This window comes from Mytilus edulis, chromosome 4 (assembly GCF_963676685.1).
Source record: "Mytilus edulis chromosome 4, xbMytEdul2.2, whole genome shotgun sequence".
Lineage (NCBI taxonomy): Eukaryota > Metazoa > Mollusca > Bivalvia > Mytilida > Mytilidae > Mytilus > Mytilus edulis.
The window spans coordinates 8,703,045-8,721,367 of NC_092347.1; the positions used below are offsets into that span (position 1 = coordinate 8,703,045).

The following is an 18,323-nucleotide window of genomic DNA, read 5'->3' on the forward strand; positions in this document are numbered from 1 at the left end:
GAAAGCAATTCATGAATTGATGTTTTTTTTTTTTAATTTTGTATTACAGATCTGAATTATAGGTTGCACTTTGTAAATACAGCTGATTCTCAAACCACGCCTCTTTTTGTGAGATTTAGAATATTCATAGATAATTAATTTTGTTGTCATACTAGTTCCAAGTTCTGATCTGTAGCTTGAATCTCACAGAGACATAACTTAAGAATGTTACCAGTAAATGTACATGTGAATATTTTTTATATTGAAATCTTTGGTAACTCTATACTCTAGGCAGAGGTATTTAAGAAATTTAGTGTTAGTTAAAACTCTTAAAAGTTCTGGGCATATAAACGTTGGAAATATGCCGCACAGCCCTATATTTTGACCTTTGAAAAAAAATTAGAATGGCATATGAACTTTCCAATGTAGGATAAGATTTTTTCAAAACTTCATAGTCAAAGAGGGACGAAAGATACCAAAGGGACAGTCAAACTCAAAAATCTAAAATAAACTGACAACGCCATGGCTAAACATGAAAAAAGACAAACAAACAACAGCACACATGACACAACATAAAAGACTAATGAATAAATAACACGAACCCCACCAAAAAACATGGGGTGATCTCAGGTGCTCCGGACGGGTAGCAGATCATGTACAGATGTGGCACCCGTCGTGTTGCTTATATGATAACAAATCCGGTAAATAGTCTAATTCGGTAGGTCAAATTCATGAAAGGGAAGGGGATTGTAGTTACGACGTAAGGAACATATCCGATATCATTTGTGAAACGGTTATTCCATAACGGTCAACCAACTCGTGATGGCGTCCGTAAAATTTACGAAGGGATGATTTCAACTTCACCATTTGGAACTCTTGGTTTAGTAGCTTCCTTGTGAGCAGCAACCCTCTATCAAGAAAATCATGATAGGAAATGCAAGCACGGGAATATCGTACCATTGGGAGATATATACCCCGTATGCAGGTACTGCTCGAATGTTGCTACTTAGAAATGGAAAGTTCACAATTGGAAAGCTGAAATCATCTCTTTTGTCGTAAAGTTTTGTTTTCAACCGACCCTCATTGTCAATTTCTAGATGTAAGTCAAGATATGAGTCCGACTTAACTGTATCTGAAGTATCTTTTATCTCTAGCTCGATGGGATAGACGCGTTCCACATAGTCACCAAATTTTGAATTATTTAATAAAAGAACATCATCTATATAGCAGAAAGTAGAGTTAAAGGATATTGCTAACTTCTTATCTTTTTTCCTAAGAAGTTCCTGCATGAATTCAGCCTCATTATAATAAAGAAACAAGTCGGCAAGTAGAGGGGCACAGTTTGTTCCCATTGGAATGCCGACAGTTTGTTGAAAACCACGACCTCCGAACGTAACAAATATATTGTCAATCAAGAAATCAAGCATCTTGATAATATCAGTTTCAGAGAATTTTTTGTTTGAATCAGAGTGATCCTTTACAAAGTAGGATTTATCCCTCCCTAAGACAAGATACTTGTATCTACGTTGGCCTTTCTTTTTTATGAAGCAAAGCAATACCAACTCTTTTAATTTGTCTCTTAGTGTGGAATTTGGAATACTGGTGTAAAGAGTAGAAAAGTCAAATGTGTTAATACTGTTACAAGATGAAAGAGAGTTAGATTGTATGTACTCTAAAAGATCTTGGGAATTTTAAAGTATCCACATCTGATTCACGCCCCCTCTAGAATAGGCAGTTTCACAATAAATTTGAAGCTTGTCTTTGATTGCTGATAAAATAGATGTTAATAATTTAGAAAGAGGTTTCGTGGAGCACTTGGAAGACCCAGCAATATACCGTTGTTTGTAAGGACACTTATGTAGTTTAGGTATCCAATACAGTGATGGAAGATCCAGTATTTCATCTTTGGTTGAAATTCCAAAGGAACACAGAACAGACCTATGATTATCCAAGATTTCCTCTTTGGTAAGTGTCGTGAGGGTATATTTTGATGAGTATGTAATGAGTTTTACACACAAAAACGATGTTGTTTGGGGATTTATCTGCGGGGACAACAACATATTTGTCATGAAGGTAGGATAGGTGTTTTGCAACATTTGGGTCTCTAAAGAATGACGTAGCATTGGCATTGATAGACTAATTCAGTTTTTTAATTCTGATTTGTATCAACGACCTCACTGCCTTAATCCATTCGGAAAGAGTGTCTACGTCTTCCTTCTCGTGCTTAGCCCATTGCCTGGCATAATCCTCAACTGAATCCAAGTGGTACAGTTTTAGTCGTAAAGGTAGTTCCTATAGGAAAATGCATTGTCAATATTTACAGAAATGCAACCTTTAAAGTGTCTAAAAATCTGAAGAGTCAGTTGTAATTTTGTTTTTTTAGTATGCAAATAAAATTTAAGGTAAAGTAAATGCATTTAAAGAATTTAAAAAAAAACTAGGAAGAGATATCCATGGCAACAACCTTCTGTTTCTGTTTACATCTGAAGTAGCATGCTACATGTGGCTTTATTATCTATAACCTAATGCATGCATTTGTGAAACGAGAATCTACTTACTTATTGCAGAGAATCATTCAATTATATAATCCTGTCAAAGCTTCATAATATAGATAGTCTTTTAACCTGTTGTGCCAACTAATGTTTAAAAAAAAATCCCCCAAAAAATGTCACTTTTATAAATTAAGGTTACTATTCCAAGAGGTGGCCTAATAAGAAATATTGTCAGGATTTGGATGCTACCCTCTTACTAGTTTTAGGACACAATAAGGCATAATATCTCCTTTTATGCCATGTGTAATTTTTAAATTTAGGGTCTTTTTCAAGAGCAGCTTGTTTTCATAATAAATATCTGTCATCCGTCCAATATTCACGGTGAAACATCATTGTCCAGAAATATTTGTAGTTTTCTTTTCGCAAACTATAAATCCTTTGATGTCTCCCTTGGGGTTAACTTTACTGACCACATTTGTGTGTTGTTTCACTAGCAATGCAAGGTTTGCAAAAACAGAAGGACATTCCTTACATTCTTGGTCTTGTTCTATGCGGAATCGGTTTTCTTCAATTCCATCTTCTATTTCCTCCTGTACAATGTCACTAGTTTGTTTGGACATAGTTGTAACTTGTGCAATCTCATTATCACTATATACTGTATTTACATCCCAAATGTAATATCCAAATAAACTGTAAATAGTTTCCTTTTGTTCTTCAGTGACAAGAAGTGCTATTTTCTCCATTTTGTCAAGTCTATATTTTATATCTAATTTACAGGACTTTCTTTTATCAAACTGTAGCAATAAAACAATAATATTTTCCCCTTCTAATCTTAGCATCAAATAACTTGGATATCATATTCCCAGTGTTTTACACACCTTATATTATAATAAGGTACCTACAGGTGAGATTGCATTTATATTTTATGTATTACACGAAAAGATTATTCATACTGGACGAAAACTTACATGATAAATATTTTTAAAACATATCTAACATGCTTATGTAAGACATTGTGTCGATAATGCTTTGGAAATTAAGTTCAGTACTCCTCAAGAGTCCCCTTTCAATTTGAGGGGGGGTTATCAATAAGGGCAGTGCATGTTTCATTATTTGTTTAATTCTTACTGTTTTGGACGTATCGATAAAAAAAGGCGAGTAAACACAAAAGCGTTTTCAATGTTTCGTATGCTTTACTAGAGTCGAAAATATACAAAGAAACGAAACGTCGGTCAATGACGACGTTGCGGGCCTAGTTTTACGTAAAATTGCGGTAAAACGTTAAGCAAATGAAAGAGTATATAATACTAAACTGAAACTATAACTAATTCACAACATTCTGGGGCCGCAAAATGCAATTACTGTTCACGTATTGTTCATAAAGAGGGTATTGAAAAAAATACTTTTAACAATTACAGTTCATATTTCCAATGGCACCAGTTTCACAATTGGTCTTGTTGTAATCACTCCATTTGATGTACGAAGTTTGACTGCTCTCACTACTCCATCGTTCCCGGTGAATAAATCTTCTATAACTGCTAGTTTCCACATCATTCTAGGTGAATTGTCCATAATTTGTACGACGGAATCGCTTTCATATGACCGCTTTGGTCTCTGGCGACGCAATAAAATTCTCTTAATCAGGTGAGGTATTCCATACTCCATCGTTTTGCAAAGTGTTTAATCAAAGCTACTTTATGATTTGTTTGTTTACGTTAGTTTGCTTCTGTGAAATCTAAATTTGAATTATTGTCCTCTGAATCAGAATTGTTCTCTTGTGATAATCGTCTTCCCTGTAGCAGATGTGACGATGTAAGAGGCTCTGGATCTCGGATGTCGGACGACACATACGTAATCGGACGATCGTTGAATACAAGTTCGATTTCTATTAAAAGCTGTTCGTAATACGTCAGAATTTACTTGTGATTTCCCGAGCACTGTTTGCAATGTTTTCGTAATTCCAACTAGTCTCTCCCACCATCCATCGTACCACGATGCTGTTTTCGGGATAAATTTCCAATTAATCTGAATGCTCATGTCCGTCGGAATATCATTTGAAGCGGAAACAAAGGTTGATGCATTGTCGGAATACACAGTACTGGAAATTCCTCTCCTACTAACGAAACGTCTAATAGTTATCAAAGGTACCAGGATTATAATTTTGTACGCCAGACGCGCGTTTCGTCTACATAAGACTCATCAGTGACGCTCATATCAAAATATTTATAAAGCCAAACAAGTACAAAGTTGAAGAGCATTGAGGATTCAAAATTGCGAAAAGTTGTGCCAAATACGGCTAAGGTAATCTATAAAGGCAACAGTAGTATACCGCTGTTCAAAACTCATAAATCCATGGACAAAAAACTAAATCGGGGTAACAAACTAAAACCGAGGGAAACGCATTAAATATAAGAGGAGAACAACGACACAACACCGAAACGCAACACACACAGAAACAGACCAAGCAACAGACAAAACACCACGAGAATAACAAATATAACATCAAAACCAAATACAAGAATTTGGGATAGATAAGTACCGTGCCACGTCTTATCTAAAAAAATAAGAGAAAACACAAACGACTCAACGTTAAAATGCAACACACACAGAAACGAACAATATTATAACAATGGCCATCTTCCTGACTTGGTACAGGACACTTTTAAAGGGGAATAAAAGTGGTGGGTTGAACCTGGTTTTATGGCATGCCAAACCTCGCACTTTAATGACAAAGTTAAATATAACATTGAAATGACAACATAATATTACAGGACTACAATACAAACAAAAAGGAGACCATATTAGACAAAGAAAAGCATGATTAATAGACAACAAAAGCATCAAGTTTAAAATTCAATACGCCAAAAATCTATGCCTGGAATAAGAAAATCCTTAGTTTTTTCAAAAATTTAAAGTTTGGGAAACAGGAAATTTATAAAAATGACTACATTATTGATATTCATGTCAACACCGAAGTGTTGACTACTGGGCTGGTGATACCCTCGGGGACGCTTATTTGAATGACTCGATTGTCATATCCGTAACTAGTTATAGGTGTACGGCACGAGTACACGCACATGTGAATAGGCAAGTATACGATTTTGTAACAAGTCCATTATCTTTAACGAATGGTGGTCCAGCGAAATCAACACCAGTTGTCGTAAACGGAATCATATCGGCGACTCTATCCTTTGGTAGTGGAGGTTATATTTGCTGTGGAAATGTTTTTTCCGGTAACTTTTCGACACTTTACACATTCCTGAACGATGTGGTTTACGCATTGTCTAATAGAAGGTATCCAGCTCCCGAATGCAACATCTGCAGGTGCGCATTCAATATAATTAAGTCCGTAAATTGATTTTTCTTCGGTAACAACACTGGAAAGTTCGCAGAGTCGTCTTACTGTGAAATATGCCACCGCCGCATCGAATGACGACTTCGGTATCTATGAACAAGCACAATTGCCTTACTAACGGTAGATTCTTGTCCTGTGACGGTTTCACGAGTTGCTCCTTTTCACTACTGAATTTTTCATTTTGAATATCTATAATCCATGCATGTACGAGTTGCGCGGTTGATTTCATCTTTCGCAATATCTTTTCCGTGTCTAGCTTATTTCTTCAAATTATGCGGTCGCTTACTTTTACATATATTCACAAATTTAAACACGTATGTAGCATGTAATTCGTAGTAACTTCTCCAATGACAAGAATCTTGATTAGATCGATTATTTTTGAAATTCCATTCAATTCACATGATTTCATCTTTTCGCTGTCATCTGTTGTCGTTAGCAAAAGACACTTGTTTAACTTGTGGGGTCCTTGTATGCCAACTGTTCTCATCCGACATCCATGACGGTTCTTGCATCCACAAAGTCGATTCTTTGAATTGCGTTGATGGTATTCCTCGAGTTTGTAGGTCAGCTGGATTTGATCCTGTTGGTACGTATTTCCAGTCGTAGTTTTGTGTCGTTTCTTTAATTTATAGCACACGATTCTGAACAAATCTTCCAAATGATTTTAAAGACGAAATCCAGTGAAGAACGCTCTGACTGTCACTCCATTATACTGTGCGTTGTGGTTCTATGGTTTTCGCGAGGTTTTTAGCCATTCGAGCTCCAATTATTGCAGCCATCAATTCTAGCTTTGGTAATGACATTTATCTCGACATAAATGACATAGTAATGAAAATTGATTCTCAAAACCACAAATAGTTGGTCCTTGTTTTTAATTATTTGGATAATGCAATAAATTACTAACCTAAACAGTATAATCAATATCCACATTTATAGATTTGAAAAAAATTGACCGAAAACAATTGTTATAAAACACTAGAACCAATTATGCCAAATAATATAAGAATATTTTTTTTATCAAGAAAAGGCTCGAAAGATATGTATAATGTTTTATTTGAAAAAAGCAGTACTAAACTTAGATGTGAAGAAAAATGGTCCTTAACACTCAACATAAATTTTGATTGGAAAACTGTGCATAATATGTCTTTTTACTCCACAAAAAGCTCAAAACTCCAATGGTTCCAATACAGAATAATACACAGAATATTGGGCACAAATAAATTTTTATTTAAGATAAAAATAAAACAAAGCGATAAATGTACTTTCTGCAGTGAAGTTACTGAAGATATTGAACACATATTTTGGACATGCCATAAAATAGCAGATCTGTGGATAAGACTCATGGACTGGATTTATAACCAAACACAAATAATTATTCCATTTAACATGGATATAATGTTATTCGGAAATTTAGGAAAAACAGAAAATAATAAAATAAAAAACTTAAAAATACTTTTATCAAAATTCTTTATCTATAGAACAAAACTGTGTGAAAATCAAGTAAATTTTGCAGGGCTGAAAAACTATCTAAAAGAAAATCTAATACTAGAAAAGAATATATTTTTTTAAAACAAAGCCTCTTCACATTGCCAACCTCTACTGGGACCCCTGGCTTCCATTATTAGAATAATTTACACTTAAGCAACTTAATTAGCATTACCCTATGTAATGTTATTGTGCATTTTATTTTAGCCTTCCCACACCAACATATATGTTTTTATATAATATACTGTTATATGTTGTTTATTGTTTATTGTCTCTTGTTCTTGTTTTGTGCCAAAAATGCATATACATTCTCTAATATCTGTTTTGTGTTTGTATGAAATTATTTACAATGGAAAACCAACTTTGCCAAATTTATTTAATGTTGTATCTTAAGAAAAAAAATACTGCTGCCAAATTCCAAACTTCAAGGACTTTCTATTATTTATTTATTTTTTTTTTTTCTCTAGTTTTTGTTTTTTTTGTTTTTGTTTTGCATTTGTGTTTTAATTATTTATTATTTTCTCTTCTCTTCTCACATTCTCTCTTAAATAAAATTCTCACTTTATTGATCAATATTGAAATAATTGATACACAATAATATATATTTTATAATTTTGAGTACTAACAATTACTAACAATTTTTATAAATATACAATCTAATGTTTAACGAGGCCGGGATAAGGTACCGGCACTTTCTGTATCAAACTAACAAATGTAAAAGTTTTCAATAAAGTATGTATAATTTAAAAAAAAAAAAAAAAAAATAGACCGATTACGTACTGCATTTGTACAATCAAGGTTGGCGGTGTACCATGAAACTACTTTAATTTGTTTGAAAAATGAAAAAAAAAGGCAACCGGGTATTGTTTCCGTCATCAGACTCACTTTTAAATCATAGACAAGACTTCCGGTTTTAAAACTTTAATACATAACTTTCATCCTTACTCGGGGACAGGACAATTATTTTCGCTTTATTCCAGAGGGGGATTTAGGGAGGGGAAGGGGGCCTAAACTCCCATTTTTTTTAGGAAATATTTGGTTGCTTATATATGTAATCACTGGAACATGACTGGAGCGGGCCCCTCTTATGCAGTCAGTGGGCCGTCATTTATGATTAATTCTGGATCTGCCACTGTATTCTGCATGTATTCTATGTTTATTCTCTATTATATAGAATCTCTCTATAGCAGTGGTCGACTTGGAGAAGACAATTGAAATTGATAGTTAATAGCAAATACATTTTTTCTATAATATCCGCATGTACATAGTATACAGAAACGCGAAAATCATGGAATTTTTCAGAAAAAAAAAACACACAAAAATAACGGACTTTGGAAATAAAGCAGATGGATCAAAATAATTGTCCTGTATCCAAGTACCTATGACTTTTGAGACCTTTACTGAAATTCTCCAGACATAAAGTCTTTTACAAAAACTCATCCTACAACAGTATACAAATTTTCAATCAAGCTCTAAATGCCCGCGATTTGTCTGAACAGTAATTAATTAAAAGCTGTGGATAAGTCTGATTGATGTGTCGCATTTGGTATGACAAATCCATTCAGAATTTTGTTTACTAAATGCTATTCAACTTCATACTCCTTTTGGCCCTTTGAACTTTTTTATTCGATCGTCAATGGTGAATCTTTGGTAGACAAAACTCGCGACTGGCGTACAACTCATTAACCGAAAATTTGATGAATTAATTTACCACTACTGTTTCGATTGCACTGTTTACGGAGGTTTCCTCCGCAAGGGTGTAAACAACCTAGACGATTGTACATCTGTGTCGACATGAATTATCCTTTGTATAATACCGGTCATTATTAACAACTGTTTACCAAATTTTGAATTTTTCGAAATACTATGGGTTATCTAACCTAGGAGTTGATTACCTTATCTGAATTTGGCAACACGTTTCGAAGTATTGGGTCTTCATTTCTTTTCATTTTTTCACATAATTCTACTTTTTCTACTTTAAATTCAAACGTCACTGGTGGGACTATTGTAGACGAAATGCGCGTCTTGCGTATAACATTGTTTTCCTGGTAGCATTGATGTTTGTTTTCTACAAAATTGTTTAAAGATTACGTTAATCTGCAGTTTCCAATAGTTATTTAGTGCAGATTCAGTTGAGTAGAGCTATAATCTTATTCAATGTCACATATACATGATATACTCACAGTCCTTGAAGCGATGTCAGACCATTGAAGGTTCCATTTCTAATCTCTGTCAGTAAATTGTTTCGGATAATTCTACAATGTTTTACAGATATCAGTTTTCAAAAGTTAGATCACAAAAATACTGAACTCTGAGGAGAATTCAAAACGGAAATTCCCTTATCAAATGGCAAAATCAAATTCTCAAACACATCAAACGAATGGACAACAACTGTCATATTCCTTACTGGGAACAGGCATTTTCTTATGAAGAATATAGTGGAATAATCTTGGTCTTATAGCTAGCCGATCTTTCACTTATATGACAGTTGCATAACAGTGTGAGAGTATATGGAGAAAAAGACCGATTTCAAAACAGAGAGTGATAAAAATAATCAATCGATACAAATTCTAAATTCTTTTTTTTAATTCTTTTTATGCCATTACAAGTCAAATTTGGTTTTTAATGTGTCAATTAGATTCATTACAATTGATTTTCTAAAACATTACATGGCACTTGGAAACTCAACATATACCCTTACGACACTTACCAAAGAGGAAATCCTTGATAATCATAGATAAACATCTGATTCACGCCACCTCTAAAATACGCAGTTTCACAATAATTTTCTAACCCGGCTTTCATAACGGATAAAATAGATGTTAATAATTCAGAAAGAGGTTTCGTGGAGCACTTAGAAGACCCAGCAATATACCGTTGTTTGTTAGGACACTTAAGTAGTTTAGGTGATGGAAGATCCAGTTCTCATCTTTGATTAAAAATTCCAAAGGAACATAGAACATACCTATGATTATGTTATAGATAATGCATATTTTAAGGTTTGTCTTGTCGTAGAACACACCGAGGGGTGTCAGGATTGATCAAATGAAAGACCGATCGGAGAGAGGCCTTTCTTTGAACAATCCTGACACCCTGAGGTGTGTTCTACGACAAGAAAAACCTTAAAATATGCATTATCTGACTTATATACCGTCAAAAAAATATTAATTAGGTCTTTCCACCTTTCCGTGGAAAGACCTATAGGTTTTGTTCTGATTATTATTTTTTTTTTCTTCCGCCTAAATTTGTTTCTTGCGTAGTATTGTTGTTTAATAAGTTGTCGCTTAGATATTTGGAATATGGTATCGTATAGTTTATACGCTTTAAAAATTTACAACCGCGTAACAAAATACTTTGCGTTGTAAGAGTTATCTCCCTAAACACTGTTTTTCTTGTGGCCACTACTCCTTCGCAATTGTTAAAGATTACGACAAATTTATTTTACCAAATTGCTCGTTACATCTTCAGGATTTGGGTATTCATTTGGACCGAGGCTTTACGGAGACTCTATATGAGAGTTATTCCCCCTTTTCCATTTAATTAAGTGATATGCATTTCTAAATGGTAAACCATAAGTGATAAAGACAAAGGGTCTTTAGATTTGAGGTACTTGGTCCAAAAAAATAAAAATGAGGTCAAGGTCAAAGGTCAAGGTCATATTCTAAATTTTGATTTTGGCTTATTTTCATTTATTTTCAAATACCTTATGACATATCGACAAATAATTTTTCATAAATTGTTAGTTGAGACATGTCCTTACTTGTATATTTTGGTTGAAAGGGTGCAGACAATAAATAGGAGTTTTTGCCCATCTTACATTTAGAATTACGCGTAAAGTGATATTACTCATTAACCAAACATATTAAAGACCTCGGGTCTTTTGATTTAAGGTCCTTGGTTTGTGACCTTGAAATTGAGGTCAAGGTCATAGGTTAATATGACGTTCTAGATTTTGACCTTTGCTCTGAATTTATATAAATACATCATAAAGCCATAGGAACTAACATTTTAAACTGATTGTTCATATTTCAATATCAAAATAGATCTTTACTAGTGGAAAGACCTACAATTGTTCTCTGAACAATTGGTTTTTAATTTTATAAAGATTTGTAATTTAGTATCCTATTTTACCGACAACACTAAAGTGGGATATTCCTTTCTAATGCGTTCAGGTTTTAATTCGCCCTGCGGCTTATTTAGAATGTGAAATAAAACTCACTAAATAATTTAGATATAAACCTTTTTAAAATTATTATCCATACACAATAAAAATATTACTTTAACTGCATGAAGTAAGACACAAATGTATTGTTTCCATCTGATAACGGTGTATGACAAATACAAGACACATTGTAAGTACTTTATTGTACCACTTAGCTTATGGAAAAGGGGGAGGGGGTATTTTTTTTTTCTATTTGTTATGTTATTTCTATCGCGGAAAAGTGGGTTTTTTTAACAATTTTACTTGAATCGAATGAAAAATTCAGAAAGATTGTCTTTTGAATAGCAATAAATTTTATTAAAAGATAATCAGGATATAATTATATACCCTCCGCATCCGACCCTTTTGTGAGTTACGTTAATGTTATTCAATAGAATATAAGATTATCTTATTAGTTGATCATTTGATAGAGTAAAAGGTATACATAATTTTAAATTTTAAAAAGTTAAGAACTGACACGAAGACGAATATAAATACATGTAGGTCACAGTATGATTTTCTATTCAGTGTGTATCGTTCTGAACATGCATGAAATATTTGCCACTAGACGTTAAGCAAGCAACCAAAAATCAATCAACCTATTCAGTTTGACTCAGTAAAATTTTCAAAATCTTACACACGAATATGTTAAATCTGGATTTATTTTATGAAAGTCTACATTAAAATCCATCTGACATATATGATAATGTTTTTTTATTGTAGCGATAAATTAACAAAACTTCACGTTATTTGTCTCTAAAATTAAAATGCAATGACGATGACGGTATCTTCACACCTATCATAGATTGAACTTTAAAAAATTAATTTCCAAATCGGCAACAAAAAACTATTAGACGAATAATGCATTTTTATCAAGAAAAATAATGACCTCACACAGGTCATTATTTTATGCCTTGGATCATATATCATTGAAACATGGTATCGTCCGGGTTGATTCTGAAAAAGAATGACCTGTCGTTCTGAAAGAAAAGAACTCCATATAGGTATATAAACTTGATTTCCCCTTTGGTAAGTGTCGTGAGGGTATATGTTGAGTTTCCAATTGAAATATCAATACCTAATTCATATATTAAGCAGTTTATGTAGTGAGATTTACACACAAAAACGATTTGGTTTTGGGCTTGATCTGCGGGGACAACAGGATATTTGTCATGGAGGTAGGACAAGTGTTTTGCAACATGGGTCTTTAAAGATAAGATAGAAGTCGATAATATCATTAGCTTACAGTGGAAGTTATTTTGTTTGTACTGATTTAAAAAAGATATTATCAATTAAATCTCAAATTACTCCTAGCAAAATCACAAATCACAATGTTCAACCAAAATCACAAAACACAATGCTGAACTAAAACGAGAACATCTAATTTAAAATGGACAATCAGTGTACATGATATAACAGTACGTTGTTACTATATCGTTTTATGTTTCTATTGGGTATGAAATATCACATGGTACGATTTGTATCTAAACAGGACGTTTCGTAATTTCTTGTTTAATGTTACCTGGCTTATTGATTGTGTGTTGATTCATTTCGGTGAATGAAAAACAGTACCTAGAAATGTTCATTGTTCATCACGAGTTTGTATATCTCAACTGGTTACTTAAATGACATATCATAGTAACTAACCGTAGAAACAACATCGTGTAGCTTGATCAGCCAAGCATTCCACAAAAAAATACTTTTCACAATATTATATTTGACTTTTGTTACCTCAGCAAATAAATACAAAAAGTTGAATCGTCCACGCAATGCCATCAAAAAGCCAACTCTATAAAAGCAACGCTGAAAACTTTATTATCAAAATGATACTTAGCTTTGTGAGGCCATTTGATTTTTACAGTAGTAATTCTGAATAAAAATATGTTTGCACCAGTATATAAACTAACCTGAACGTTTTGTGTCCTTCTAAAAAGTGAACGAAGATGCTAAGTACATGTAAGCAAACAGAAAAACAGAAATCAACGAAAAATAGATAAAAATAATGTCCAATTGAATACAGAACTGCGTCATGAGCGCATGATACGCCCAAGCTTTTTCGCCGAATATCAGTGTAATATCAGAAATTTATGAATAAGAAATAATAAAAAGGCGGTTATCTATATAGATTTAAACCAGTCACCATAGTTTCATGAAATATATTATCAACACTTTTGAGAAACAAATATATCATAAAACGAGTAGCAAGTAGTTTGTTTTACAGATAGTACATTTGCACATTACATAAAAACTAAAGGTTCTAAGAGCTGTGTCGCTCACCTTATTATATATGCATATTAAGCAAATGACACAGATGGATTCGTGACAAAATTGTGTTTTGCTGTTGGCCCAAAAGTGACAGTGGAGAATATTTTGAACTTTCTGAAAATTGTTAAAAAATGACCATAAAGGGCAATAACTCCTTAAGGGGTCAAATTACCGTTTTGGTCATTATGACATATTTGTATTTCTACTTTGCAGTACAATATTGCTGTTTACAGTTTATCTCTATCTATAATAATTTTCAAGATATTAACCAAAAGCTGCAAAATTTTCTTAAAATTACCAATTCAGGGGCTGCAACCCAACAACAAGATGATTGGTTTACAAATTTTAGGGCAGATAGATCTTGACATAATGAACAACTTTATGCTCATAAGAATTGCTCTAAAAGCTTTGGTTTCAGACATATGAGCCAAAAACTGCATTTTATCCTATTTACTAATTTTAGCCATGTCGGCCATCTTGGTTCAACGGCTGGGTCATCGGACACATTTTATATACCCTAATAATGATTGTGGACAAGTTTGGTGAAATTACCAATTCAGGGGCAGCAACCCAACAACGGGTTGTCCGATTCATCAGAGTCGATTTGTCTTGACCTGATAAACAATTTTACCCAATGTCAGATTTACTCTAAATGCTTTGGTTTCAGAGATATAAGCCAAAATCTACACATTACTCCTATGTCTATTTTTAACCATGGTTGCCTTCTTGGTTGGTTGGCCGGGTTACCGGACACATTTTTTTAAAACTAGATACCCCAATGATGATTGTGGCCAAGCTTGGTAAAAATTGGCCCAGTTGTTTCAGAGGAGAAGACTTTGTAAAAGTTTACGACGACGGACAACAACGAGAAAAGCTTACAGGCGAGTTTAAAAGTATTGATGATATTTACAATCTATTTAGCGACGAACATCCAAGAAAATCTGAGTCATTTATGACTTCAATCTGATTGCTCTCTAAATACCTAAAATAAAAACAAAAAACATTAAGTAAGTTTCATCGGAACTTTTGTTTTGGTTTTATAGTCCTTCATTAATTAATTGTGGATACGTGTCAAATTGCATATGAAAGATATTTTTACACATCTATGGTCAGTCCATTGTTTGGAAATAAGCTTTATAACAATGTTATAACTTTATTACAAACTTAAGTACAAATGTGCATCAACTACAAAAAGATGTGATACTGTGAATCTTCAATACTACCAAAAAAATTTAAAATAAATGAAATTACCTTTGTGTATATTTGTGAATTTAATCTTTATTGAAATAGTCTTATAATTTTTATTACGTAAAAAAAAGTACCAGAATATCAAAGATACTCTACAACTTTATTACCTGATTTCATCTCATATTTGCTTGCATCTTATTTATCCCACTGAACGTGAAATTAAAAATATGCTTTAACTAGAAATCCTGCTTCATATCTTGAGTTTTCTCGGAACAAGAACCGACAAACGTGAGGGTTACAACTTTCCAATTGTCTACTTTAATTTTTCAGCAGAAGTGTTCCCTCTGTTACATTGTACACCGTTCAAATATTCAAGTGACAGTAAATGCTCGTACATGTTCTCATTATAAGGACTTCATATACAAATGTTCTCGTCGTCCAGTCTGTATATATAACGATTATAACATATTCTCGATTGGGATATTTTGACTGAGTATGGATTCTAAGCACGTATGATGTGTGCATGGCAGGAGATTCTGACACTGTTTCTCTCGTTTTGGAGTTCATCCACTTTTCTTATTTTGTGTGTTTGTCTCTATGGTTTACATTGTATCTTCCTTATCAATTTAAAAAATATAAACATCGGCGAACTACTATTGCCTATATTTAATTTATTCATTCCTTGCCAAAATTTCGGGAAGTGGTTTGATTTGAAATGTACATGTAGGTAGGATACTTACAAGTCTTGTAGGTCCGGTAACTGATTACAATTCAAAGAGCTGAGATTTCGTAAAAGCTGGTTATCAAAGTGGCTGGAAATAGAATTATTGAAAACGCCAATAAAAGAATTGACCGGGGCTATCATTGCATGCTATTTTTTGCAGTTTTCACATATGGAGCAGTATCTGCTTACCCTTCCGGAGCACCTGAGATCACCCCCCCCCCCCCCCCCCGTTTTTGATAGGGTTCGTTTTGCGTAGTTTTTAGTTTTCAATTGTGTGTCTTCTGTACTATTATTTGTCTGTTTGTCTTTTTATTTTTACCCATGGCGTTGTCAGTTTATTTTCAATCTATGGGTTTGACTGTCCCTCTGGTATATTTCGTCCCTTCATTACATGATTACTTTAAATAAAAGAGGGACGAAAGATACCAAAGGGACAGTCAAACTCATAAATCTAAAACAAACTGACAACGCCATGGCTAAAAATGAAAAAGACAAACAGCAAAACAATAGTTCACATGACACAACATAGAAAACTAAAGAATAAACAACACGAACCCCACCAAACACTAGGGGTGATCTCAGGTGCTCCGGAAGGGTAAGCAGATCCTGCTCCACATGTGGCACCCGTCGTGTTAACATTTATGTCAGGATTTAAAAATAAAGTCAGATACTAAATGCTGTCCTATTGTGTGACAGTGAAATGTAGTAAACTAATGAATATTTTCCTCATTTTAACTAAATTTGCGATAGTTTTATACGTGTACATACCGTCATTGTTCTATGATAGTTTTTGTATTCTAATTTTTCTTTTTTCCTACTGTGCTTTTTTGTATTGTTTTGTTACATATGACGTGGCTCTGTATTGAAAAATTCCGTCATTGTGTTATGGTATCATAGTAAATGTTTCTTTATATATGTGTTGTCAAATGATCTTATGTTTGATGTCTCAACTTTGCGACATTGTATTCAGGTTGCTATAGAGAGGTTGTTACGATTATCGCAATTAATTGCGAGTTTATTTTTGTTTCATATGTGAAATTACTGGAAATAATCATTGTACACATAAATTACATGTTGAATACAAACCTTGATTATCAATTTAATATTCTGAAATGTGCGAGTATAATAAAATGAGTATATATATAGTACTTACAGGTATAAAGTATTTGAAGGTATATCTGTAGGTATTGAATCAAACATTTGTTGTGGATTATTACAGTAGACTCTTCGATTTGAACAAGTACACGAGGAAGGGCAGCACAGACTGTATCCCCACATTGACAAAAACCAAAGGAAATGCTGATGGCGTAACATGTTTATCTAACTTATCTATTTTTAAAAACAAATAAAACGAGGTAGCCTAAGATGTCACGACAATCTATGAGGGTATTCATTTTCCAACAATAACATACACAAATGGAGAGTGTAAGGGTGGCATGAGTATGATATCACATGTATTATGAATTTACAAATCTAACGATATTTGCCACATCATGAACAATCTTATAATAAACAATAAATAATAACAAAGTCTTTATTTTTGACATTGAAAAAATATTTGCAATCTTCCAAAATCATCTTAAAATTTATGAAAAACGATACACAGGTTAAAATGTGGACTTCTAATTTGAAAGATCGTTTGATGTTTTATCTCCGTGAACAAGATGTGGGTGGTATGAAATAAAGAAGACATTGTATCCTTTGAATTATTTTGTTATTGTATTTTGCTTTTTAGTGTTTTTATTGTTTATTTTTCTTTGAAAACGAGATGTGTATCACGACTGCAAGCGAAATAATCTTCAATGATCGTCCCGATAAAAGAACCAAAAACAATCATCAGCTGAGGTTCAGGTTGCATTTACCATACTGACTTTAAAAACAGATATGAATGTATCTGTAGAATCTCGAAAAAATATATGGGCAGCAGATGGAGAAAAAATGTCAGTAATTATTCTTCAAAACGAATCAACGAATCTTCAATACTACTGTTGCCTTTCATCACAAATGTTCTTTTTGCGTATGAAATGTAAATATAGTCTTAGGTTATGTAAGATTCCATGCAATTAATTAGCTTTCTCAGTTCAGAATACATTCTGAACTTTTATGTTGTATTATAAAGCTTTGTTTTAATTTATTAGTAATACTAATTTAAGTTGTCTGGTATGATTGAGCCTTTTAACTTCCTTTTTTTGCTATTAAACGTACGTAATTAATATAAGACAAGCCAACTATTGATTCAACCAACCCTGTTAAAGTTTTTTTCAAAAGCCTTAGGGAATATATCGCCTAAAGAAGTGTCTTTCTTTTTTTACTATTTGAAATTCCAACAGAATACGTTGGTATATGACAATGCTTTATAAAGAATTGATCCATCCGTAACTACGAAATCACATTTTTGCATCGAGTCGATTTTAGAGGTAACTAAACATTGTTGGTCTTGTGAATTGTTTAAACGCTTTTAGATACGTATACACGTCCTATTACCGCCTATAAATATTGCAAATGCAATAGGTAACATATATCAAATTCTGTTGTAAACAATTGATTACTGTGGATTCATTTATATTCGTGGGTACTAATTGTCGTGGATTAAAGAAAACGTGCATTTTTTCAAGATACATGCATAGAATGTCG

At 33.2% G+C, this 18,323-nt stretch overlaps 1 protein-coding gene across 2 annotated transcripts in view; it reads right to left on the reverse strand.

The window, feature by feature from the left end:
- The window catches only part of LOC139518872 (leucine-rich repeat-containing protein 70-like), a 45,284-nt gene that overhangs the window by 17,221 nt on the left and 9,740 nt on the right, over positions 1-18,323 (reverse strand). For both annotated transcript variants that reach the window (XM_071310519.1, XM_071310518.1), the window contains exons 2-5: positions 16,843-17,018; positions 15,706-15,777; positions 14,688-14,759; positions 9,495-9,566 (exon numbers count right to left, since the gene is read on the reverse strand). In XM_071310519.1, coding sequence (XP_071166620.1) covers positions 9,495-9,566; positions 14,688-14,759; positions 15,706-15,777; positions 16,843-17,003 — 377 coding nt within the window. In that variant the 5' untranslated portion in view covers positions 17,004-17,018. The remainder of the gene's footprint in view (positions 1-9,494; positions 9,567-14,687; positions 14,760-15,705; positions 15,778-16,842; positions 17,019-18,323) is intronic.